This window comes from Rhea pennata, chromosome 3, assembly GCF_028389875.1.
Source record: "Rhea pennata isolate bPtePen1 chromosome 3, bPtePen1.pri, whole genome shotgun sequence".
NCBI classification, from domain to species: Eukaryota; Metazoa; Chordata; class Aves; order Rheiformes; family Rheidae; genus Rhea; species Rhea pennata.
Window position 1 is genome coordinate 50676967 of NC_084665.1, and position 27369 is coordinate 50704335.

General features: G+C 39.7%; 1 protein-coding gene across 2 annotated transcripts in view; it reads left to right on the forward strand.

The window, feature by feature from the left end:
- RPS6KA2 (ribosomal protein S6 kinase A2) overlaps positions 1-27369 on the forward strand; it is a 315502-nt gene that overhangs the window by 206410 nt on the left and 81723 nt on the right. For both annotated transcript variants that reach the window (XM_062573694.1, XM_062573695.1), the window contains 2 exons: positions 3275-3391; positions 7841-7922. In XM_062573694.1, coding sequence (XP_062429678.1) covers positions 3275-3391; positions 7841-7922 — 199 coding nt within the window. The remainder of the gene's footprint in view (positions 1-3274; positions 3392-7840; positions 7923-27369) is intronic.

The window sequence follows — 27369 nt, forward strand, 5'->3', positions numbered from 1 at the left end:
CCATGGTGTCAGAGACCCAGAGATACAGTGCACTCGAGTGTATTTTCTTAATGGAAGAATGTGTTCAGTCTCAAGCACTGAAAGGTTTGCTTTTTACTCCAGTGGGAGGTGGATTTCTCATAGCAGCTGACATGCTAATTACCTCTCGGGCCACTCACAAGTAAAGCTACTAAGAGCGGTTTGGCATGTTCTTCAGTGTTGCTTCGCTTCCCCTTTCTAGTGAGGAGACCACAGGAAATGCACAGGAAATTCTGCCTTCCTAGAAAAATATCCTGCTTCCTCCTAAGAACACAGGGAGCTTGCAGCTTGACATGACTGTGGGTATTTTTGAGCCAGGCAAATGGAAGGAGAATAATCTTTCGTAGGAAATGCCTCAAGCTTCATTGTTTGCGACACTGAGAACTACAGTGGACAAAAACCAGCTGGCCTGATCAAGTGTTGGTGACATTTTGAGCAGGAGGCTGGAGCAGATGACCTCCAGAAGCCTCTTCTAGCCAGCCTTTTGTATATTGCTATGAAATCAGATAATCTAACAGGGTTCTAGTCATCTTTAAAATCTGTGCTTCTCTGCTATACGACATTAGGCTTTGTATTCAGTCCTGAGTTTGTTCTTTTTAATAATATTTTTTCTGTGGTTTAAATTAAATGTGTATATAATTAAAGTGTTGTTTTTATTGCAAATTATGAATTAATTATGCTATTCTCTGGGAATACTCATTTTTTTCAGCATTCTTCCAGCAAGCAGACTCATCGTCACCTTAATAGTTCTGATATACTCCTGTAACTAAACACTTTAAACTGAAGAGTTTATGTTAGTTTAATAACACAGAGGGAAACTTGCTAAAGGTTGTAGACCTATGACTCTAATGATTAATAGGACTGGATATTTTGAAACTCATTCATTGTTTAAACCTGAAAATGTAGCTGTAATTATTAACATGATTTAGGCTTCAATACTAGCTAAACAGGAAGGAAAAGGGTTTTGGTGTTCCCTTAAGGAGGTAGATCTTACCTACAGTTTTTAAAGATGAGATGTTAGTGAAAAGAAGAAACAGTTCTGAGAAAGATACCTGGTATATATGTGAAATTGAGGTTAGATTATTTTTTGCAGAGATTTTTCTCCTGGATATAGTGTGAAATTTGGACCTAGCTCCTGTTTCCTCTCGTTCTGATGGATGATCTTTACTTGCTGTATTTCTGTGCAAGAAAAAAAAAGAGATGGGTGAAATTGTGGAACTGTGGCTGAGTGCTCTTAAGCCACCCTGACTACAAAGTCATTCATAGAGCAGTTTTGGGGGGTGTTCACAAAGGTTGGCCCGCAGAAGCTTGTCCTCCCAAATTCTGTCTGCGGTCGCTGCAGGGAGAATTGCCGAGCATGTCAAGTCTGCCGTGGGGAGTAAAAGGTGGGTCAGTGCAGGAGCCCCCGGCAATTGCAGGGAGTCATTTTTAGCTTTTGTGAGCAGCACCTTAACGAGATTGCTGCTGATCCACGCAATCCAAATGCTTGACTTGAGCTGTGTGTGTTTGTGGGGGAGGCTTAGCTCAAATTATGTTTTTAACAGTGTGTGAGGCCCTCACTTGCTTCAGGTTTACGTAAAAACATGTGTCCCTAAGTATGAAAGCTCATTACTTCATAATTTGCTGGAGCCTCTGATCATAGTATCAACGTAAGCCTTGGTTTCCTTAAAAAACAGAACTAAAGTGTCAAATTTGTATCAGTTTACTATTATTTCTCTTCTGAATAAAAATTTGAACTAACAAATGTTTTTAAAATCAGAAGGACACCCTTTTTCAAAGTATGTGAGGGTAAAAAGATGAGGTAGGGAAGAGAGAGGATGAGACTGCAGTGTACAGAGCAGCCTAGGTAATGCATCTTGCATCAGGTGTGTCATTATAGCTGGTCCAAAATGATGCCAATTTTCTTGGAGAAGACAGGAGTCAAATTTATTTTTGTTTAGAAAAATGGATGTGTTTTGACCAGGTGGCTTTGTGAAAGTGTTCTTGTTTTAGAATGTTATTTCTTTTTTCCTCACATTCATTTTTAAGAAGGAGAGGGAAACATTACATTTCCAGGTTTTACTGAGATTTTTTTATTGGGGAGAAAAGGGAATTTATAGTAAAAGTCCTATTTAAAAATACTGTTCAGAAGATTTCAGCAGCTTCTGTTAGGTACAGGCATACTCAGACCTATTCCTTCAGTATAAATGAGCCATTTCCTCAGATCTGGGAAATAAAGTTTTGGTACTCAAATCCCCATTTTAGTTCAACAGAAGCTAAAACAATTAGTTTGGATTTTAAAACTTCATAATCGGGTACATGAGACACTACAGAAATAAGAAAGGCATATAAATATAGTCTTCCTCTGCCACTGTGTCCTTGAAGAACAGTTCCTTGCTTTCAGGTTTCCTTTCAGCTCAGTGACTTTCTGGGTTGCTGCAAACTCTACATAGTCCCTCTGGGTCTCATCTGACCCAGTCACTCTGTTTTTAGAGGAACATGCTATAATAACACAGAACAAATGAATAAATGCCATATGTCACAGCTTGCAAGAAAAAAGTCCTAGTTCCGTTGGCATCTTTAAGGGATGTGCCTCTGTTGACAATGGAAATATTTCAACAAAAGAAACTGGAAAATGCAAAATGTTTAAAGCTAGTTCCTGCAAACAAAAAAAGTGTGTGTCATTCTTTTCTCCTTCTCACCCCACTATCACCCCATCTAAATCTTTATTTTCTGTTTAGAAGGTTGCTGGTAGTAATTTTCCATGCTTCCAGGTAAATAGGAAGAGATACTTTTAATAATATCCTTTCTTCATTGCCTACTTAAAAGAAGAATTGCTTCTTGAGACCAGGAGAGCTTCACTTTTGGACATGAATTTAAATGATGCTTGCAGACAGACTGAGGAAGTGTGTGGAGAGGAGTGTGCTGGAGGCTCTGTAGTACAGGTGTGGCTACATTGCACTACTAGCAAAGTCTGTGAGGAGCACACTGAGCTCTGCAATGGCAGCAAGGCATTTCCGTGCTTCAATCTATACAGTCTATCTAGTCTGGTCTTGATGTTTCATAAGCAGAAGGAATAGACTTGGACGTCCTGACAGTCCAGCCATTCTCCTCCCCGACAACAACAGGCTCACAGGATATTTGGAAAAGCATTAGTTTCTATTTCACAGCTTCACATGTGAGTGTAGCATCTCAGAAGATGAGATTTTAATACGCAATACTTTTGCTTAGGATAACAGCTCTGATTCGGGTTATTTTGTTTTCTTTTCCTTTGCAGGATGAAGGAATCGTGAAGGAAATAGACATCAGTCATCATGTGAAGGAAGGTTTTGAAAAAGCAGATCCTTCTCAGTTTGAGCTGCTGAAAGTGTTAGGACAAGGCTCATATGGAAAGGTAATTGTTTATGCTGTCTAATCACATAGGGTAATATTTAAATTATCATGTACTTTCTCTGAGATCGTTTACACTGGCACCACTGCCTATATTATCAACTATATTGTAAAGGCAGATTAGCAAAACTAAACCACTTTTCATTTCGGAAAGACTTTGCCCTTTTGCTTCAGTCCTATATGTAAAAAAGTTTAGAAAGTAATGCTTATGGCACTGGACTGGGACTAATGAGCACAAGTGAGCATTAGCTTGTCATCATCTGTTAAGTTAGATCCCTCACCTTTTTTCTGGCCTGGCCTTCAGTGAGATGAGTTCATTATTGCTGCTTTGTTAGAGGATGTAAATAGGGACATTCAGAGGTTTAAAGTCAGCTGCTGAAGGCAGGTGGGTGTGATGTTGGCCCTATCTTTTCAGTGCTTTAGCTTCTCCATCATTAACCCTACCTATAGATAGTTACCTCACAGCGGTATTGTGAGACCTACAGCTGTCTGAGTCTTAGATGCAATTTATAGCTGTGAGCTTTCATCAGTTAACTAAGAGACAATTTGTTTTCATTTTTACTTCAATTTTGATGCCTACACAGACCTATATTTCCTCATATAATTCATTGCTGAATATGCCTCTGCATGTGCATGTATATCTATAAATATATAAATATATGTAGCATTTGTATTAAAAAACTGCCCACATGTGTGACCACAAGCTAAGTTATGGAGAGAAAACATTACAAATTGTAGACTTGCTTTATCCCAAAGGCAATTGTACTGCAGCAGGTTGCTTCTGGTAGAAATGAGAATAGGAGAAAGGATGGAGAAAAAAGGAGGAAGAATCAATTCAGTCTTAAATTCTTTTTATGGTTTAGCTAAATCAGACTTTGAAGCCTCTGGAAGGGTGACACTGTAGTGAACCTAATTTAAACCAGACATGGAAGTCTTTGTCATTTTAAGTGTGTTATTTTCTGTTTTTCTTAATATTTCCCAGCCTTGAACAGTGGATCATTCTGGCTGACTTGAGGAACTGACTCATATCTAAAATCTGCTGAGGTGAACAGTGCAAAGCTGAACACCATGATAATAAATGACGGCCTTCAGTTTTATTCCTGAAAGAAGCTGTATTTAGAGTATTTAGCAGCTTCCTCACTATTCCAGACTTATATTATTAAGTCTGTTAGAAGTTCCCTGAGATGAGGGAATTCAGAAGACTTAGCTTTCACTTCCAAGTTTTGATCTGGAGAATTGCAAGAGGGAGAAAAGATACTATTTGAGTTTCAAATATTAAAGAAAGATGAAAGATCAGACAACCCAGCATGATGTTTCTTGTGTGATTCAATGTGAGAAGAAAAAAAGAAAGGAAAAGGAAAAAGAAAGGAAAGAAGAAAAAGGAAGAAGGAGAAGAAGAAGAAAGGGAAAAGGAAAAGGAAAAGAAAGCCCTTTTGAAAGAGTAGCAGAAGCAGACTAGCCAGTTTTCAGATTTTGTGCAATAAATATTTTAGAAACAGCTCACTGGGTACCTTAGAAGATACGAATGCATTTCATTATTAATTATCTGTGCTGACTTTCTAGCTTTAGACTTTTTATAAGTGAAAAGTCTGGTCTCTGCCACTGCTTCCCAAAAGAAGATCTGATTTCTGGGACACGCTGCACCTAGTTCAATGGCACTGCACGTGAGGGGTACACTTCATACCTCTCTGGGGTTGTGCGTGACTGCAAGTCACTTTTCTGTCTTATGTGAAACAAATCAGTAAATTCTCCAGGGCAGCACAGACACAGGGGAGCAAAGTCTTGTCTGTAGTTCTTATGCAGTCCACAACTAGCTAAATTTTCATCACTTCAGTATTTGAGGTGATGGCTCAAATCAGTCTCCTCAGACAGCAAGCTGCTGATTTTCAAGTTGTCCACCTGCAGCCTAAATTATTTCATATAGGATTAAGGAAGAAGCCTTTGTTCGAAAGTCATAGCACTTGCTTAGCTCTCTAGGTTGGGATTTGAGTAATGTACCCATTGCTCCAGCTAAAGGGAGTTTTGCTAGTTCTGTTTCTGCAGCCAGTTATTAATAGTCTGAGGTGTGCTTGTATACATATCAAACTGAAAAAATGAAAATCACGTTTAGCAGCATATCTGTGATATCCTGGCCTAGCTGCATATCTGTGGTATCCTGGCCAACTGGTGTAATTTAACTCATATTAACAGTCAAGTAAGCACTCTAGGACCACTTTACAGTTTCAAGAATGATGTGACTTCTCCTTTAAGAATAATCAAGAGGGCACCATCATTTTGCAGTACAATTCATTTTCATTTGTTCTGTTTCCTCTTTGGTTTGATGATTATTTTGATGTCCTCTGAAACGGCACACAGTGTTCTTGACTCATCTGTTTTGGAGGGAATGCAGACCAAACGCCCTATCACGTGCTACAGGGAACAGGTGACAAGTGACTAGTAACACAAATGGATAATTTTGCTTACTACAGCCCCAGGGGTATTATAAGCTTTGCAAGATTACATGGCAGATAACATACTTTTTCTCCTCAGTACTTCTAGAATTAGAGCCTAATAATACTTCTGCTGTTTGCAGTATGCTGTGCTGGTTGATGTGCAATACATCTTTAAAGCATTATCTTAGTCTGAGAGTTTTTTTTTAATATGGAGATCCTATAACCATGTTTACAGAAGTATAATAAAGCTGAAGATGTAGTGTTTGAATAAACTTGCTTTGTGACTTTCTCTTCCCTTTCAAAGTTGTACATGAATTAGATATTCTACTTGGACTGGGTGGAAAAGTAGCCCAACTTTTCTCTGTGTTTAGCTGAATTTCTAAATGAATTGACTTCCTGTTAATACAGTAGCAACTGAGCTCACTTTATCATGAATATTAATGGAAAACACTTCAGAAAGTCTTATGCATTCCTGTTGCATCTAAGTTTCATAATTTGTTTCTACAGTTGTGAGTACCAAAGGTACTTACATGTTAATCAAACTAGGAAACAGGTAGTGGGACCAAGCTATACATATCCAGTCCCAGCTAGGCAAGGAAGCTCAGCTGAAGAACTGTGCATCTCTCGTATGCACAGGAAACATCCTGAGAACAATTCATAATTTAGAAGTCTCACCAAATTGGGTCAGAGCATGGTGTAGAAGTGTTGTAGCTACAGCTATGATGCTGTTCAGATAGGAGAGACCTGCTCTGAGAGAAACTACCCTTTTTTTTTCAACCTCTCCAGCTGGTTAGATAGAAGTTATCTCTCCTCACAAACCTTTCCTTAAAGAGTGTTCAAGAAATCATAATATGCTTATAGATTTTTTTGCAGAAGACGGAGTATTTCAACTTGCAAATAATGTGCTGGAAACAGATTCCTTCACCTCTTCTTTTTTTCGGGGGGGGGGCGGCTTTTTGTATTTTGGATGGAGGCAATTTGCTAGAGCAGCATGATTCCTAAAAAAGCAATGATTAAAATAATTCTCACACATCTTTGTAATCCAATTAGATATTTTCAGCCTACCTTTGTTAATTTATACATTATATATATATATATATATATATATATATATGTATGTATGTATATTATAAAAAAAGCATACTTATAAATGTGTGGTTATGTTTATTTTTGCATTTGGCTTTACTTCCTGCTTCGGTCCAGTAAGAAAAGTGCTGAAATAAAAAACGAGACAGCATTGTCTGATATTTCTGACTTCAGCAGACAGAGTAAGTCCTGGAAACTGTCCGAAAGTTCTTATTATTTTCAGTCATTAAAAGACTGAAAGGCTTATATGGACAGAACTGAACTACTGATTCTTTTATTCACTATCCCTCCTGTGCTCAGATGCACTGATGTCAAATAGGAAGAAAGAGTTGCATGGAGATTATAGATTATAGATAGATCAAATACAGTCCTACCTTTCCTTAAATATTCATGTACAGATTTTCAGGTTTTTATTTAATTATGTCATTTTTTGAGAGAAATATGTACAAACATATTTCAGCTTATCAGTGGTTATGAACTATTTGCTTCAGGTGCATCTTAGGCTCGTCACAGTTCATGTTCTGAGACATAAATTACATCAAACTGTTTTTTCTCCTCAGTTTCCTTGGTGGCAGTACTTTTAAGAAACTGGACATTCCTAAGCACAAATGAAGCATAACTTTTTTTCATGTAGAGCTATTTGGAAAATGAAGAAATGTGCACACAGTGCTTATGCCCATTGACCCATCTTCAAGTTACTGTGTAATGGCAATTAATAATGTTGAACGTACCTTCTTTGAGAAGAAGTACTGGCTTAAGACTGCAGCTTTCCAGAGCTAGTTCAGCCATTGTGGGTAAAATAGAAATGAAATACTTACAGCTAATAATTTTCATTAGAAATCCTGAGCCTTAGTATCTATTACTCTGTCAAATGCAACAAATGCTCTCAACTAAGAGTTCAGTTCTCATTTACATGAGGTATCTGCTTTTCATAGGTATTTCTAGTGAGGAAGATCAAGGGATCTGACGCGGGTCAGCTTTATGCCATGAAGGTACTTAAGAAAGCAACTCTGAAAGGTAAGAATTGGGACAATGGCTGCAGTCTTTATCTCTCTGCTATTTTAGCTTTTACTTTTTTTTGTCATTTTTTTGAATTGCTGCTATCTTACAGAGTATAAGTAAGCAAAAATATGTTTCTGCCACCCTCTGAAATTCCACCTCATTGTAGTCAATGTTCTGAAAAAATACACAAAAAAGTCATTTTACCTTTGCTGGCTATACAGTGTAGAGAATATGAGAACAGATAAGAATTTTGTGTTTGCTAACTGCATGCTTTCTTCACTTATTAAGTGTTATTTGTAGGAATTCCTATGGGTTTATATTAATTTGCATCTGAGTGTCAATATCTTTTTGTTGCTGCAGTACACTGTAGTACTTTTAAATAAGTATATTGCTGAAATAAAAACATGAGTCCTATTGGACAGAAAGGCCTTTCAACTGATGCTTCTCACTAGATCCCTAAAATTTTCTGAGAACATATTTTCAAGTATCCTTCTGAGGTGGTTGAGATCATGGTATTCTTAACTTGTGATCACTCTGTGCATGTTCTCTATAGGTAGAGGGCAAATGACTGAGGCTTGAAGCTGATTGTCCTCTTCTGTGTCACTGGCTGCTGTGGCCTCACTCAGACCATTAAAAAGTTCCTAGTAAATGGAGAGACATTCTGGACTGAAAAGCAAACCTGATAAGTTTGGTCTCAGCTGAAGCCCGTGTTGTTCTTCCAGAGAGTTAGGGAGAAAGATGCATTCTTCTTCCAACTTTGTTTCCCTAACCTAGCACCATACCTTGTTTCTCACCCTCCAAACTCTGACTGTTCTTGCAGATGAAGTGAACAGTGTTCATTGTGCCCAGAGCAGCTCTTTAACTTTTTCTTGGCCGATGTAGATTTGCACATAATAGTGTCTAAGTGTCTATCCTAATGTGAAGAGAGCTAATTTTCAGAAAGTTCTGACCATTTCAAAATCAAGATTGCTTTAGTGTGCAGGGGAACAAAAGAAGAATTAAACTATCCGTAATTGTAAAGTAATGTTCCTGCCAGCTGGTGGTGGGCAGATACAGCACCAATTCTGAGTACTAGGAGAGATGAGGAAATGGAAAGCTGGGAATTTACTCGGTGTTTTCCAGTAACAAAACCTTACATAGAAACGTTAGTTTGAAATGATGCTGACATGCTGATCTTTCTGTTTAGAGTATAGGTAGGAAAGTTTGTTCTGGTAGAGCAGCATGGTGTAAATACCAGCTTAAATAATACTGGGTTTAATACATAAAAAGTAAAAGATCAAGCCTGTGTATATAATATGTGCAACAGAGGTAATCTCTGACTTCTCGGTCAAGAGTACCTCACCTGAACTGAACTGTCAGTGTGTTTTGCCACTGGGGAAAACATCGCTGGCCATGCAAGTCATCTGAAGCAGGACCACATGACTGCTCTGATGTGAACATGTATCACAGGCTTGTTGCTGTTTCTTCTGTGAACCCACAACTTTTCACTTGAAATGGAAATCGGGTTTTCTCTCTTTTTCTACATAACTCTGAGGCCCATTTAGCAGGAAGAGCTTTGGGGAGGGTTTCTCATGCATCCTCAGACACACAATTGTTGCTCAATATGTGATAGCTAAATCTGTAATTTTAGATCCCCTGGAAAAAAAAATATTCTGTGTTATGGCAGTTTTTAGAAAATCTTAGAATTTAAATGGTGTTTTTAAACTATTTAAAGTGGTTTAGTTTCTGTTCCATCAAAAATAAGCACCTGCAGATGCCTCCTATGTTCCTCAGTTCAGTATACCACAGAACCACGGGGGCTCTCATCCTTTGGCCTTTGCAGCATACTATTTATTATTTTTTCCAGCATGGGTGACAAGTTCCAAAGTTGAGACTGCTTTACTATCTTAGCTGGGTTGCATTTCTCTCCTACTCAGACTACCTACTCCTCTGACTAGTAGCTCTAGATTTCCCATTAGTCTCAAGATACCTAGCACATTGGTGGGGATTATTTTAGACATGTCACTGCTGTTTGATCCAGGCAACAAACTTTACTATACTGTTAAATATAAGTGCAAGAGGAGCACATGCATCCTAGGTTGTACATGTGAGAAAGTCCAAACTAGTTTCTACAAAACAGTTAAAACTTGACAGCTATTTAACTTGAAGTGCAATACTGAAGGCAAAACCCTGTTGGCACAGGGCAAGTGAGAAATTAAAGAGCAAAAATGAGAATTGCTGTCAGTAAGGTTCCGTGTAACTTTTGGCACACAGATAATATTTCTGACAGCTTAATTTCATCTTTAAAGGAGAATGCTGAATTATTGCTGCCCACCCACACTCAGAAAAGCTGGAAGTCACTCCAACGTGAAGTATTTATTACCGTGTCAAGTAATGGGAGCAAATCCTTAAGTACTTGTTAACACAGCATTCACTGACAAAAGTGTTTACTGAGTAGTTACTGACAAAAGATGTGCTACCAGAAACATTTCTGAATGATTTTTGCTGCCTAACCTGTACTGCACAGTAGAGCATAGAGTGGGCAAGTCCAAGCTCTGGGAGCCAGTGCTATGACAGAGCCATGCAGCAGGTCTTTTTCATAGCAAAGCAAATTTGAAAAACATGTAAAATGGGGAAATGGAAAAAAAAAAGGAGAAACATCACAAACACTTTTTTCTTCTCTGCAGTACTGGATAAAGATGAGTGTGAAGAAGTTAAATGCCTTCAGGAGTGAGGGGTTAAAACATGCTTTGTACTTTGCTCTGGAAACGTGGGTTGTACGCAGGAGTACCTAGCCCAAAAGCCTGACTCTGGCAGTGGCTGTTTTGAATGTTTAGGGAAAAACATAAGTACAAAACAGTGCTTCCTCCAGTGAGTTCTGCTGGCTCCTACCTCCTTCCAGGGTAGTTAGTTATCCCTTGTTAGCATGACCTCAAATTCACCAACAGCAAAAGCTAGCATAAGAGGGGTACAGCAATCAGAAGCAGCATTTTCTAACTCATTGAGCTCAGAAAAGTTGTTTGATATGAAATAGGCTTTGTAGACCAATTGCATTTGTAGATTTAAGTTTGAAAAATCTGCTGAATAGCAGAGCCACTCCTGCTGTGAAGACAGAATTAGACTTAGATTGTAAAAGTTTGCAGAGATGCATGTGGTAAATAATCACAAATATTTGTGAAAATAAAATTAATCTTTACCTTATGAAAGTTTATATTAAATGTTGAGTATATCTGTATAAGGATCTGCAACAGCATGTATCCTTGAAAGTGGAAACATTACTCCCCTTCTTGGTTGTAAATGAAAACATCAAAAAAAGGCTTATTCCTTCATGCCTCATTTCATTTCAAAGGAGTCTATTTTTTTAAAGCAGAAAATTTCCTGAAGAAACTAGATAGGAGTTTCAAATCTCATTTATTAAATATTAATCTTAGGAAAACTTTGTCCAAAAAACATTTGAAAATATTATGTCTGTTAGGTGCCAGATAGGGTTACACCACATTTAAGGCTATATGTATGTATAACTCTAACTCTTCTGACTTTGAAACACTGTTTGTTGAAACGCAATATACTAAATACCTGTCTTTCCAAATATAAACCCCTTTATTTTAGTCCAGATGCTCAAAGACATTTAGGCACTGAAAACCTTCAAAGAATGAGACTCTGGCTTTTTGAATGTTGTTAAATATTGTTACTAAATCTCATCGTAAAGCATTGCTTTCATGTCTTCTTAGTGCTCTAAGAACTTTTGTTTTCTTGAAAATCAGATTTTTAGATAAAGATTGAAAGAGAATAAAGCTTATCTGTATGTTTATAAACTTAGAAGCAGGTCAGTGAGTCTTGACTCTCTGGCCTGAATACACAGGAAGAGTGAGGAAACAAATAAAACAGGGGCTGTTTATTCTGAGTATGGTATATGTATGCCTTGTCTTTACTAGCAAACCAAGGCACAGGGAAAGGACAGGCTTATTATTTTGATTCACTCAGTCTTTCTCTCAAGCTCCATCAGCTTTACTGGAGGTGCTTCTGGATTTGATGAACAAGAACTGTTTAGATCGCTTAAAATATAAGTTTTATTAAACACATGCGAAGTGCTCATAAAGTTGCTGGGTTAGAAAACGAAGGCTGCCCTGAAGCTCGAGAAGTGAAGACCCATCCCTCCAGAAGATAAGTAATCTCACTGAAAGAGCCATGAAGCCATAGTTCATTAATATAATGCTTACAGAGTTTGTAAATATTTCAGTGTTGAGTCACAATCTTAAAAAAAATATGTGATGGATCACAAGGAAATAGTTTGGATCTACCCATTTGTTTGGTAATTAACTATTAACTCTCATCACAGGAAGCTATTTGACACTGAGAATGGAGAGATTCTACCTGTTTCTGCTTATGGCATTTAGAAATGATAATCTGTTTTCTCAAATGCTCTGCATTTGCACCCTGATGAAATGCTTTGCAGTGCATCATCTCCCTCAGTCTAAGCCAATAGGCTTTTATGGGTTTATAGTTGTGCTGACTAGGGGTGTGATGTTTATAGATGCAATAAGCTGTGAGAGGAGGTTTACTAACGCACAAAGACTTTGTGGTGTTCTCAGGCATGTTACAACATTGGTATTAATTAGGCATTAAATCGAACAACTAGACGTAGGTGCCAACACCTGGGTGGAGTAATTTTCATCCACACCATTGATAAAATATAATAGTGGCTGCCTAGACTAAACATCAACTGAGGAAGCTCCCTCAGTTTTCCCTTTCACGTGACTCAGTTGCCCTCCAATGACTGTGCTGTTTAGATCCAAGACCAGTGCTTTCTCAATGTTTTGAGAGACCAAAAATCCAACAAAACAAAAGCCTAAGAGAATTTAACCTTATAAGGCAAGACTTTCAAACAGCTTTCACTTGGAATAAACTTAGCTCTTTGGTGCCCAGGTTCTTAAAGGATCTATTCCTACTGTCCTCAGCTGTTGTGCTTGGTGTGAGGCCCTGTTATTCCCCTTGGTTCACCCTTTAGAGTCTGGTTTATTATCTTTTCTTAAAGCGCCTTTTCAATTTTTTTCATATCCTCCTCGGCCTCTTCTTATCTTCTTGTAAACAATTCACCAGAGAAGTCCTGACACATCCGGTTTCCTCTGCCTCCAGATCCCCCCAGCAGAACTTCCTTCTGAGGAAAGACTGTTCGCTATACATCCTCGGGAACCTCTGCACTATGTGCTCCTGCCTACGTATGGGCTTCTTTCCTCTCAAAATGCTAATTCGCAGAAAGTCCTGGTTCTGAGCTCAATAAAATCATTGCTGAGCCCAGAAGAACTTTTCAAAATCCAGCTGCGACATAGACCCTCTGCTCCAGCCCCAAAGCTTCTCCACATCAAATATTCCCCCCACACACACCAAAAAAAACCTCTTTACCTAAACTGTCCTGATCGTAATATAGACTGTATTGTCACAAATAACAACATAAAAGAAGAGTATGCTCTGGGGAGCTTCAGATGTGGATTTTTTAAGACAGTGCTTTTAGAAAAAGACTGCTTGCAGTCTAGCATCTCCTGGCGTGTGTCTTACGCAGGCCTGTGCTTGCTCCACCGCACTCCAAGCCAGCTTCATTCAAGTGAGCTCTAATCCAAGGGTGTTGTGCGCAGTTACTGCAGAAAGCCTGAGAGCATCGTGCTTCTGCACAGGGCCAGCTCGTGTGCTGCTGACCTCAGGCAGAGGCAGAGGGAGTGCAAGCCTACGCAGAACATTAGGAAAGCATAATGCATTCTGCAAAAAGGTGAAACTTAGGAGTATACTAAATTTTCAATAAAATGGGGAAAATCTAAGAATGAAGGAGAAACGTGTGTGCACAAAAACAATACAAATTGATTCTTCTGTATATTTTGCAAGTGATCAAACTGTACAAGTTTGTTCTAAACGTGTGTTGAGTCACACTTTTTTCTCAGTGCAATATGAAAGAATCTTTTTTTTAAAAAAAAAATCTAAAAAACTAGCAGCATTTGAATCTATCCGCTGGCAATTCTAGCCAGCCAAATGGTAGCCCTTTATTTAGTAGTGAGTAGTCTATCATACTCATTTCACTGATATTAATAAAAAGTTGTTTTCCAAATCACCTTGTAGTTTTTAGTCAGTTTGCCATCCGCCTCTTTAAATGTTCAGTTGATCCTGATATGCTTGACACAGTGAACAAGTCATGGTGGAAACACTTAAAGCTGCAGCTGCTAGAGAGGCCATCAGTAGAAAGCCTTCAGAGCCAAACCCATTCTTTAAAGTGTAAGGAGTAGACATGATCACAGGCTTGTGATCACTACTGCTTGTTTTCCCTTGGATTTTGCTTTTTGTTAGGATCATTGAGCTGTATATATAATGGCAGCTATTTGCAGAAGTAATAAATCTCAAATCAGTTGTTGTTCTACAGAAAAGATGACATTTGATATTTTCTACTGTCAAGCAGCAGGTTGTTGCTAGTTGTGTTGGGTGTAGTTTCAGGAATTGATAGACTATGTTTACAGTTGTCCTGAAGCCAGAAATTAAACATAAACATTTAACCTAGTTTTACAATAGTGATGTAATTCCATTTTCTCTGCAGAAATCCCAATTTTACTAGGAAAGAACGGAGGTAGGGGGAATGTGATGGCCTTTGTCATGCCTCACACCTCTCACCTGCAATAGCTGGGAAGCACAGAGAGAAAAGAGAAAAGCACAGTTCAGTTCAATGAAGAGTGACATACAGCTCATGCTGAATGACCTAGTCCAGAGGGAGACCAGTGTGGCTGCCTCTCTGCAGTGCTTTGACTGTGCCAAGCACCTGGGAGCAGGGACCATCTGATCCTAGGAACAACCACGGTGGCACGACTATTCTGTGGGACAAAAGCTCATGTTTCTGCTGGTTCTGCACCAGGTAAACCCACAAGCATGGGAGCTGCAGCAAGCAACCTCTACGTTGACTACTACTAAAGCAGGGGGTGGGAGGGCACCTCCAAAAGTTATTACCTCTCTGCCGTAGGGTGGCTCGGCTATGCTACTGTCATTCCTGACAGATGTTTGCCTAACCTATTCTTAAGCTTTCTCTAGCCTTACCATTAGGAAAAACTTCCTAACATCTATCCCTTATCACCCTTGCTGCAGCTGAAACCATAAGTTCACATCTTTTCCACTGAGAACAGTTTCCTCTCTGCAATCATCAGTGAAGCTTGTTACCACATGTACCCTTGATCTTCTCTAGACTAAGGAGTGACAGAGCACTGGAACAGGTTGCCCGGAGAGGTTGTGGAGTCTCCTTCTCTGGAGATCTTCAAGGCCTGCCTGGATGCAACCCTGTCTACCAGGCTCTAGGTGACCCTGCTGAGCAAGGAGGTTGGACTAGATGATCTCCAGAGGTCCCTTCCAACCTTACTGATTCTATGATTTTATGATCTTTCATCTTCCTTTGCTTCCTCAGAGTTCATGTTTTCTAAATGTCTGGTTTAGAAGATTTAGTTATACCCTGGGGCTCACTTGCTAGCAGTAGGTGAGTTGGACAGTCGGAGGTAACTGCTGAACCAGTTGCACTCTGCTCTGGCTGCAGGTTCTAGATTTCAGATTCTCTGTGAATATTCATCAGTATAGAAGTAACAGCAGTGCCCCCTCAGTACTAAGTAGATTGTTGGCACATCAGTTTTTTTAATTAAACTGATATAAATGTCCTGCTGCAACAAAGTAGAGTGGTCATGCTGTTGACCTGTTTAATGTTTTTCAATCTGGGGAGTCTCCTTCACAGAAAGTTCCTAGGAAAAATCAATCCTTGGGTAAGTTTTGTAGTACAATTCTTTCCATTGCTGTTTGAGACAGCAACATTTCTGGAGGAAAGTTTTCAGCTTTTCACAGTTGTTTATAGCTGTTGGTCTGTGTTCCCCTTCTGTCATATAGTTAGCTTTTTAATTAAGCGTAGCATCAGTGGGCAGGACATGTCCCATGGAGTTTGGGTGTACCAGTGTTAACATAGTATTGGTCACTCTTTTAGCTTGCTTTCTGCCCTTATCCTTTGCTTTTTTGGCTGACATCCTGTAGGTCAAATGGGAATCTTCACATGAAAGTCTGCTTTACTGGTTTTCTTCTGGCTTGGCCTCGAGGTTTTGTTTATTCCCTCTTGTATATCCTGAGCTCTCCTTAAGGAACCTTTAGGCTTTCTGTTTGCTTGTACTTTTAAGAGACCTGCTGCTGAGAAAGCAAAACTATTGCTTGTGACCCATGAAGTCAGCTGCACAGAGTATGAGGGAACTATTGGGAGCCTTTTAATCCTGCCCTGTGCCCAAGAACTTGCTCTTGATACCATTAGGCTATATGAATTGCAGGAAACTATAGAAAATTTGTTCTTTCAGCAGATACAGGCTCAGATGCTTCAATCTTTATCTCTTTTGAATTTATGTCTTGTAGTCTGTTCTTTCATGGCAAGCTGTATTTAGTGTAGGAGCTGGTATCTCAGTTTGGGAGTTGCAAGAATTAGATTCTCTTCATGTTTCTGCCACTAGCTCACTACATGAACATAAACCAGTTACTATTACTGCTGCTCCTCTTCTCAATTTCCCTATCTGTAAAATTAACTTAATCGTGCCAACCTCCTCTTCATAGCGCTTGATGTTCTTACAGAAAGTAATAGCCAGATATTAATGATGTTATTAACACTGCTCCCTACTTAAGTGCAATCTGCTACATTATGGAATTTAATGGCTAAAGAATCCAAATCAAGAAATTGTTAAGAGATGTCTTGTCTGTATAATGCATTTGGTTTGAAATAATCAGAACTATGAATCAATGCCCTTACGTATAAATTTGTGGCTTAGTGGAAAACTGAATTTGAAATACAATAGCAAAATATCCTTTGGATTTTTAACCTCATTGATGCACTCTGAACATCTCTGGCTGTAGTGCAGTTATCTGTATGTATATCTGTAGTGCAAAAGCACTTGTTGTTCTGTTCATGGAATAAATTGCATCAGTTGGAGCATCCAACATAATTGCATTTAACCTATTTCAGCTGCCTGCAACTGCAGTACATTTATAGTTGGTTGGGAACCGAATTCATTAATCTTCTGGGAGTTGCATCCCACGGCTTTTACTGATTCCCCTAATACAACAAAAAACGTTATCTCTCTTCAGGCATAAGGGTAGATTAACAGGAAGGTCAACACTGCCATTTCATGCCATTTTGAGTCAGAGTGACCACAGAAGGTAGGAGATTTTACACTGAATAAATTTTGCTGCACAGCATGGCTGTTTGATCACTCGTAAATCTTCACCAACCATCTCGTCAGGCGTTCTGCTCACAACTGCAGCTGGAGGTGTGCTGGTACTCGCCTAATTCTCTATAAAAGTTAGATTACACAGTGTGGAAGACTACCCTCCGTGATTTGTTTCAATGGTAACCAAGTTATTTCTTGTGTTTTTATACTGTTCGCATGGATTACCCATGTCAGTTATGGTTTCCTCATGGCTGTGGGATTTGTAATGATGTTCAAAGAGAGACCAACCGACAGCAACCTCTCCTTTCTATTTGGTCTATAGCATTTTCTATCTGTATGAGAATGTGACTGACAAACTAAAAAAGTTTCCGTGGTGCAGTAATTTAACTGAGATTTTCAAAGCGGTGCTAGATTATTTTTGTAAATTTGGGCAAAGTCTGAATTGCTCAGAGAATTATGCTGTGTCCCAGGTCATCTTTCAGCCATTGTTTGTGCTGTGAGATAGCTCCCATTCGGTGGGCATTTCTGATCATCAACATTGACTCATAGCTACTTTTCACACTCAGGAGGAGTTTCAAGTTTATGAGATAAACAACTATATAGCTTTTGTCAGGGCTAATCAATTCTATTTTATTTTCATTATGGATATAATAAGCTATACAGTGTAAAATATGAATGTCGTAAATCTAGGTAGGATATAAATAGATACAGGTGCTAACTTTAACTTTGTGTGTTACCAGTCAAAAGAAGTGTTTTAAAATGTGAGTTTAGAAAGACTATTTATATTATACTTCTGTTCTTTGCACAGTCATCCGCACATTTTGAGTCCCCTTTGCCATCCATCTCCCTCTCCTAGAATATTTCTGCATTCAAGGGGAAGGATGATCCCCCCAGCTTGTGCGCTCTTGCATGCACTGTGTTGAGGAAACCAGCCAAGGTATTTGCTCAGCAGCTCCAGCAAGCGCCTGGGGCAGACTTTTACCTGGAGGGTAGTCTCTTAAGCGGCACATTTTTGTGTATCAAGGAACACAGGAAGCTGTCCCTAAACCATCGCACCAGATGCATAGCCCTGGGTGCAGGTGCTGCTATTTCACAGCAGGCTTATCTGAAATGTGCTCTCCTCATGTTCACCCACACTGTTTTCCCTGAGAAGTGTTTAATGGTGATGGGTGTTCTCTGAAGATAAAAGTGTTGCTACTGCCTAGCTGTATTGCTGAGGCAAATACAGTAGGATTTCAGTGTTTTCAATTCTCTATAATTAACAAGCATTGCAGAAAACCCCCTTGGCCTTTCCCTGGAAGTCTGGCATTAGAAGCAACTTGCAGGAGTTTAATCTTGTTGCATGCTGAGGGAGACACGCAGTCGAATAACAGGCAGAGGCTTTCTTCGTTTGTCTGACTCTTCAACCCACTAAAATCTGGACAGTCCATTTTTCAGAAGCCCCTCAGTCTTCCCGGCTGAACGGGTCTGCCTGTGGCACATGGCACCCCCTGAGCTCCCGAGTGACACCGCTGGGACAGTGGGCAGCTGCCATCCCCAGAGCCCCCAGGGACGGGGGGGTGGTGAGTGCCATGGGGACATGGCCTGGCTCATGCGGAGCCAAGAGAAAGGCAACGAACGGGGCAAAGCTGCGAGTCACATTGGAGAAGTGAAGGGCCGGGAAGGAGGAGGATCACAGATCATAGGCAGAAGTGGCTCCAGGTGGCATTACGAAGGGAAGAGCGATCTTGGCGGCATGAGCTAGACAGAGACGTGAAACGGCAGGGCTGGAGCTGGCCTCCGTTCATTCTGTGACTTTGGGAAACAGGTGAGAGCCGGCTGCCTGCTTCTCCAGTGCCTCCCCCGTCCTCTGGCTGCCTTCTGCTTGAGACTCCAGGAGGGCGGCTCGAAGGAAAGGGGTTATTCACCACCAGGGCAGTGCTGCAGTGGCTTGTCTTGAGAGAAGGAGGTGGCAGGTGGTGATGGTCTTCAGCCCCACTGCCAAGGTGGGTGTAAGAGATCTGAAGTATGGCAACAAGTAAGAGTGGTGGAGCAAAAGGGAGGCTCTCATGAGGTGTATTGCCTCAGATTTGCCAAAGTCAGAGGGCACTTGCTGTGTGTCTTCATTAGAAATATGCAGAAATCGTGCCATGCCATTATGTCACCCTTTTTTTCAGAATGTTTGCTAGAGAGGATTGTCACATGACAGGTTTTGAGAGCACTTTTGCACAAGCAGAACAAAATAAGCAACTTCCTCCTGCAAGTAAACCCTTGAGGAAGCCTGAAGGTTTGTCCGGCGTGCGTGAGGAGTACTATTGTCCAAGTAGTCACTGGAATTGTTGCCACAGTGGCTGTTGGCCACTGTGCTGGGTGACCTTAGAAAAGCTGTATTAGCCCTCTGATCTTCAGCTACTGCCTGTAGGGTAACAGAGGTAATGATCTAAGCTTCTTAGTAATACTGAGATCTAGGACTTAAAAGCACTCTGAAAACTAAACTTTTCATTCATACTCTTAACAGGGTTTTCAAATCATAGAGTCAGAGAACAGTTGAGGTTGGAAGGGACCTCTGCAGATCGTCTAGTCCAACCTTCCTGCTCAAACAGGATCACCTGGAGCAGGTTGCCCAGGACCATGTCCAGATGGAGTTTGAATATCTCCACAAATGGAGACTGTACAACCTCTCTGGACAACCTGTTCCAGTGCTCAGTAAGACAGTTCATTCCATATATGAATTTTTACTTTGCTATTTTTCTTTCACTTAGACAGAATGCTCTAACACAATTTTACAGATTATGATCCTGGTAAAAATGGCTGTTTCATTTCAGTCACACAAACACTTGTGCATAATAGTGAAATCTAGAAGTTTGTGGGGTTTTTTAAGTGTACTGTGTTGGGATGGAATCCCTGCAGCACAGGAACACACGGTAAAAGATGCAGCCTCATTCCCCTGGTGCCAGAGCAGGCTGGTCTGTTACTAAATCATTGTTTAACTTTTTCTGTCTAGTTTTATTTGAAAATGTGTAAAATGATTGGGCTCCAATAACATCCCTCCACTCTACTCCTAGAGGTTCATCCTGTTAAGGTTTGCCTAACATAGCCTACGTTTCCTCTTTTTTCATTTCACTTACTTCTCTTATTTATATTCCTCTCTTTTATTTTGATAAATAATTCTTCTCTGTCCTTCATGTTTATGTCCTTTAAATATTTATCTTATCTCCTCCTGTCCCTCTTTAGTCATTGCTTAGTTAGGTTTATATTTAGATCTTGATGGTTACCGAGTGAAATAGAAAAAAGGAAGATTTCTGGTAGGTATTCTGTTAGAGTTCAAGCAGCTACATATATTTTCAGAACTGTACACAGGGTCTGAGATGTAGATGGTGAGATCCTATTAATGTCAACAGCAGTTTTACTACTGACTCTTTTAAGGCCCTGATTTCAGCCAGAGACTCTCTGAACTTAGTCATATCTTCCACTAGGCTCCCTATACAGTAATGGAGTCCAGGCTGAAAAATAATTTGCAATTGTTTGAGCACTGTGTTTCCCTCCTTGCAGGAGAAAAGACTAGTTCTTTTTTTTTTTCTTTTTTCTTTTTTTTTTTTTCTCCCTTAAAGCAGATTCTTACTGTTTGTTTGCCTAAGGCATGTTGATTGGAAAACTTTAGTTAGTGTGGCAGTAATTACACAAGACCAGGATTTTCCTTAGGTTCTAGTTTAGGAAATGACCTTGCCTTGACTTCACACACAACTTGCTGATTGGATTGAAGGATTCATTAGTGACAGCAGCAGTCTTGCAGGTGGTTATTTACTTTTACGAGGCAAACATACCAGCTGAGCCTCATTAAGAAGGTCTGTGCCGTGTGTCAGGGCTGGGCAAAGTTAACGCTGGGTTTGCCTGAGTGTTGACTGTAAACGCTGCAATTTGCTTGAAACATATGGGTTTGAAATTCCCATTGACTCGATATGCAAGTAGTTCAGAGGTCTGAGTTATAATCAATCTAATAAACCTGGGCCTGTATGGATTACAAAGAGAAGATGTATCAGGGTCTCTTTATGGTCCTTAGTTTTAGATGTAAGCTAGTGTCCCAGCTTCTTTTTAGTGATGCCTTAAGTATACTTGTGACTCATTTCACAGATTTTGGAATTTAGTAACCGAAATGCTCATCCAAAGCATTTTGTCAGAGAAATAAGTTTGACTCTGTGTTTGCCAAGTGCAAACAGCCTAATGGAACAAGTGTTTAGTGTGGAAAGTCAGCGTAGTGGTCATGAGCGGAGCTGCTGCTTCGCTCGATGTGAACATTAACATTTGCCTGGTGCTCCATGACAAATCCATTCAAAATCTTCTGTTTTGAAACACACATGTCAGTCAGAGCCTTGCGTGAGCCATATCAAAACTAAACTGTCAGAGGGCTCTAAAATTAAGGTAATTAAAACCCACTATTTTTTATTTTCCTGGCTTTTTTTTTTCAGTATGATTAAGCTACACCTGGAAAATACTGTTTTTTTGTTTAAAATCTCTGATGGGGTTGGTGAATATTTTTCTTCTCCTAGCACCTATGAAGTCCATGGTTTGGTATTCTGTCTTCCTCTGAATATGCAGTTCAACATACCTTTTCTGGTAGAGTGACTGTCCACAGGAACGTGGCTGTTAAGTGAAATTTCATTTGAGAAAACATTGAAAGTAAGCATTTCAGTGCAGACAGAGTGCTCAGTTTGGAGTGTATTTCTTTTTAAAAATGATTTAATAGTTGTATGTTATAATTACTGTTTAAAAAATAGTAGATCAAAATGAAAAATAAAAGCCTTAGCAAAACTGTACTTTGATGCATCCAAAACAATTTTTCATTATTTCATTTTGGCAAGAATTGCTGAATGTAGGCTTTTTGTTCCAATTCAGAACAAAAGCCACAGCAAAAGCATCTCTGAAAATGCTCAAAATTACAAGTTTCAAGCTGTTCTATAGCAATCGTTTACCAGGATTTGTTCAGCTTATGAGCAAAACTGCCTTGGTGGCGTATTACAGAAACCCAGTACATGCAGTCTCCACAGAAAGAGAGAATATCACCATCTCCAGTCCTTCCAGGAATTCTCACTCAATATTATATAAAAGATTTTTGGTCTTGTCCATAAAAATCTCAGCTGGCCCAGGCATGAAGTGCCATACTGTGCCATTAAAAGGCACGGTGCAGATCTCACGTAGGAAAATAGTAGGGGCTTAAGGTGGGCCTTAAGTCACTCCTGTGCAGTGGTACTTGGCACCGAGTTAGCGTGCCAGGGTGCTGTCTTGGGAGTACCTCACCACCCCCTTCCAGCGCCAGCGTGGGCTCTGTGCCAGGAGTGGCAAGAGAAATCGGTGCAAGGCAGCTTTATGTGAGTTGCTCAAAGATCCTGATGGAAAAGAAGCTTTTCTTTTGGTAGAATGGACTGTTTAGTCCCTGAGGGTCTAAATATGTGGATCAAGTTTTTTTCTGTAGTAGGGCTAGTATAAGAGGGAGTGTTAGACCCTGCATTTCTTTGCATTTTCACCAGTGAGTCAGTGGTCATTCCTAAAAGCTTTTCAATCATAACAGTTGTATTCTTGCCTTTAATGATACACTGCAGAGAATATTTGTGGTGAAAACGAAAGCACAGTCAGTTTTCACACTTCAGACTAAAGTAATCTACTGACTTTATTCAGCTCTGACTGTAAAATCTACAAAGCAGGTATGTTTTAAGAGCAAAGAGCAGTGACAGTTGATTAATTCATGCTGGGCTTACAGCTTAAAAAGCCGTGGTGAAACATGTTACCCTGGGAGACCCAGTAGTTCCTGGATGTCTCTATCATCTCCATCTCAGGCAGGACAAGAGAAAAACAATTTCTTCATTTCTCCTGTTGACTTAGCAACATCGCAATAGCAAACACAAACCAAACACTCACTCAATACTGGAATGCCCAACAGATAGGAAACACTTGGGCTTGCTGCTGACGCTCCTTTGCAGCTGCATGCTAACCAGCCAACGCTGCACCATGACAGTAGCTGTACAGGAAGCTGTAAGCAGGAGAAACAGGGATGCCAAAGAAGTTTGGTGGAGAAAGTTAGTCCGTTTTTTGGCTGCATTTAAGAATAGAATTGAGGACTAAATGTACCTGTATTTCTCTGCTGAATTCCCATAAGTTAGTACTAAATGCTAAGTGTCTATTTTGGGAGGGAAAAGAGGCCAACCTATCTCACAGCTGTTTTAAGCAACTTTTCTTTATTTCAGAAATACCTACCAATTTCTCCCTTCAGGTCATCACACTTTACATAGTTATTGATGAACAGTGTTTACTGGGTTGTCTGAACACTAAGGGTGGCCTTCTTGTTGGTTTTTCTTTTTGATATTATACCTGTTCCGAGAGCATGGATAATTATTACCTGTCAGTGAGATTTAATACTGTAATTGCTGCTATTGCTTTCAATAATAATAATAATCATAAACTATTCAACTAAAGCAAATGCAGTACAAAACAGAGGTAGCTTACAGTAAATTTCAAGAAACAAAAATATCATTTCATGCATCGTTTGACAGAAAAATCATGTCCAGTAAGATAAATAATTTTAAATAAAACAAATGCATTACATCAAAAAAGATGACGAAGGTGCAGCTATGCAGAGATATTAAAGATTTCCAATTTTGCACAAGTCATGGACAGATGGATTTCCAGCTGTAGATTTTAGGCTTTTTTGAGGATGTTCCATGCTAGCAACTGGCAGCTTTTTCTGCTCTTCATCAAGCCTTTTATTCAGTATGCTTGTAAATATGTTAGTTAGAACTGATTTATGTGATCATACGGGGTGTAATTCTGACTTTGTTGGTGTTATAAATCACTCTAGGGTTTGGCTTATTAGATATAATTGTACATCTGCTATTCGCAGAGCTTGGGAGAGGTGGGAATGGATTCATCTGGGAGTGGTGTGCAAATGCATCTGTGTGTATTCAGTTGGTCCATCTTTGTTCAAGAATACATAAAGAATCAAATTTCACCTCTGCATAAGGACGTGAGGTTTATATAATCATTTTGTTCATCTGTCTGTCAGTCCTTTTCTAATGATACTTGAGCCCCCTAGCTAATTTCAAAGAAAGAAGGATAAAAATCTGAAACACAGTTAAGCTCGAACAAGGCCTGTGAGATTTGTTGGCCAGGCAGAGAGATCCAAATTCGTGTCCCGTGAGGAGAGGGAAGGCGGTCGCGGTCATTAGACCTTCCATCTGGCAGTAGCGAGCCCACCAAGCAGCAGGTACGTGGCTCCATACGCTCTGCAGCCTGTGTAGGCTGCTTCTTGCGTGTCGTAAAAATGTGGGAAAGAGCTTAGGTTACTACTGTGAGGGGAAACATTGTAAGCATAAGTCATAAAACTGTAGGAAATGGGCTTTATTGGCTCTCCCACTCATGGAACAACTTGTTCTTCATTTTCATTATCACTTAAATAGTTTGTGCAGCTTTTTCAAGCATGTGCATTATGGTTTGTTGTTTGGGACTTTGAGGGGCAGGGGATTAGGGGATTGCCATTTAGTTGCATTTGTATTCAATGGAGTTAACATGTCCTGATTAAGAAATCTGCAAAATTAAGCTTGACCAGTGTTTAGATCGGAAAACACAGAAACTTGTGTTTACTCCTGACATCTCCCATTTGATTTGTTTTGTAGTCTTAGACTTCATCATTCTGTATTTTATTTTTTCTGGTGGAAAATTTAGTAGAGATACTTCACAGGGATGTTGGGAGATTTAATTATTTTTTCCCAAATATTTTAAGACTCATGAATAGGCAATAAATAACATAACTAGAAGTTCAATATTGAAAGTTGCAATTATTTCAGAGGCACCTGTCATTCCAGATTTTCAACACTGAAGCATTGAAGCTGTGTTTTAAAAAAACAAAACCAAAGTCTGTTTTCTTAAAAGCCAAATGTGTTCTTTTATGTAAAAAAACAGGGAAAAAAATGACCTCCTCTGGACCTTGCGCTACTAAAAACTAGCCTGAGTTCTTATTGATTTTTCAGAGTGCCCTTCTACAAAAGAGTGTCTCATGCTCTGTAAATCTGTTTTTCCCTTTGCAGCAGCAGCTTTAGGGCTAAGCAGTAAAGGTCTGTTTTTAATGGCTCTTTCCTCATCTCTAAAAGGTTCTATATTTGGGGGCACAGGAGATCTTTCTTCCAGAAAAGTAACCTTTCCTCCAAGGAAAAAGAAACGCATATAAAATCTCTACATGCCATTATCATTATAATTCTACATTTAGGTAGCAATAGCACACTTTTCTGGGTGTTTTTTGTGTTGTAATATGCTCCATTGAAAAGATACAACATGGAAAGCCACTGTTTAGGAGTTTTAAGCAGAAACATAGTAATGCAAACAGTATTTTCAAGCAAAATCCTTAAAGCTACATTATAATCCTTTTTTGGAAAGCCTGTATTTGTATGTATGCTATATATTCAGTCACCATAGAGGTACTTTATCTTCCACAAACGCAATGTGTATTTAAAATTAGAATTTAGCCCTCTGTTTTTATCTGCAGTAGCTTGCATTAAAAACAAAATGAAGTGACAGAACTGACGAGAATGTTGCACATAATTTTGCTATACAATTAGTGTGTTTTAGTGCTACATGGGAAATTTTGAAATAGAATTGTATCTTCCTGAGCCTGAGTTATATTTTGCCTTTGTTACATTCAAGACACGTTACTGAGTTCTAGGGAAGTGATGAGAGTAAGGGATGAAGTTTAGATTCATCGTTTTATTTACTGTTTTTCTCCCGCTACCGATATTTGATTCAGTTAAAATAGTTTCTGACTCCCATAGTTCTTGCTTTTTTAGTTAATAAGCGCTCCAGCTCCTGGCCGAGCAGGGGCGTTTTTTTTCAGAAGGTCCTTTTGAAAGGTAGGGTCAGGCGTATCATTTATAATGAATAGTGCATTGCACCAAACGTTTCTGACCAGGTTGTTAAATCTTTGACATACACGTATTTTCTGTACGTATCCTCCTACAGGAGTAGCTTTCTGGAACTTGTGTCGAGTATGCAGGGGGGTCCTCTCCCCAGTGTGGCATGTCAGGTGATTAAACAGCGCTTTAGGTAGAACTGTCAAAAAGGACAGAGGGCAGTAACAACAAACACCCGCTGTCTTACCACCTGTTCCTGGTTCCAAAAAAAGTTTTCTGGAGGATACTCGAAAGGCCAATTTCAGCCTGGTCACCTGAGAGACTGGCCCACCTTGAGAAGGCACCTGAACAACCCTAGCAGCCTCCTGCTCTGTCACCTTCAGAGGACTCTGAGGAGGGTCCAGGCACCTTTGCCTCATGCCAGCATGCAGTTCACCTTGGGAACAGGATTATAAAGGGATCTATAGGCTTAACATGCACTCAAAAAAAATAAAATAAAAGAGTCATCACTTCAGTACTATTGAAGAGTAGTAGAACTGTCTTCATCTTTAAGTACCTTGCAGAGCTCACAGAATTTATCTCCATCTACTTTTTAAAACAGAATTTAGGCTAGAAGTCATTTAAGTATTGTGAGGAATGTTCTCCTGTTTGAGTTTTGCATTTTGCAGTTGGTTGTATGTTGTGAAACTTGCTCTGGGGAGGTACAGGGGCATCCAAGTGCTTTGTTTGCATTTGTGAGCCTGCGTTAGTGAGTCACAGACATTCACGGAAAATGAACACACAAAAGCCTGTGGTCATAAGCAGAACAGAACTGTGCTGGACCTAAACTAGTATGTTCAGGTATGAGAATATTTCCACTAAGAGGCTTTGGCTCCCTATGCTGTTGGCTGAAAGATGTAAGAGCAATACCTAAGTTAGTCACTTCTGGTGGAAGCCTGAATATATCACATACGTCTCTTCGCTGTCGGCATAGGGAGGCAAAGTCTGGCAGCCCTGAATAACAGGCGCTCTGAATTGCTTATTGATTTCTTGAGGTTAGACTGCCAAAACAGGCAGTCTGGAGGCACATCTGCTCTCTTACCCTGCATTGATCTTCACAACAGAAGCGTATTTCAGTTTTTGTCCCTTACCACCACTACACCACACTGCAGGATTGAATGTTTCCTGTCTCTAATTCCTCCCGTGTGGAAGCCTGCGATGGATTTTACTGCACTAGAGATTTTGCGGTTTATCAAGTCTGTAACTTCACCATTTGCAGATCAGCTGTCCTTAGCCAAGGCAGACTGTTAAGATGTCTGTAAGAAGTACTCCCCAGCTGAATCTTTCTCAACAAATACCTTTAAAAGAGAAAAGCCATAAGTGGAAAATTGTATCAGTCACAGGAGCATTGGCATAAAGCATTTT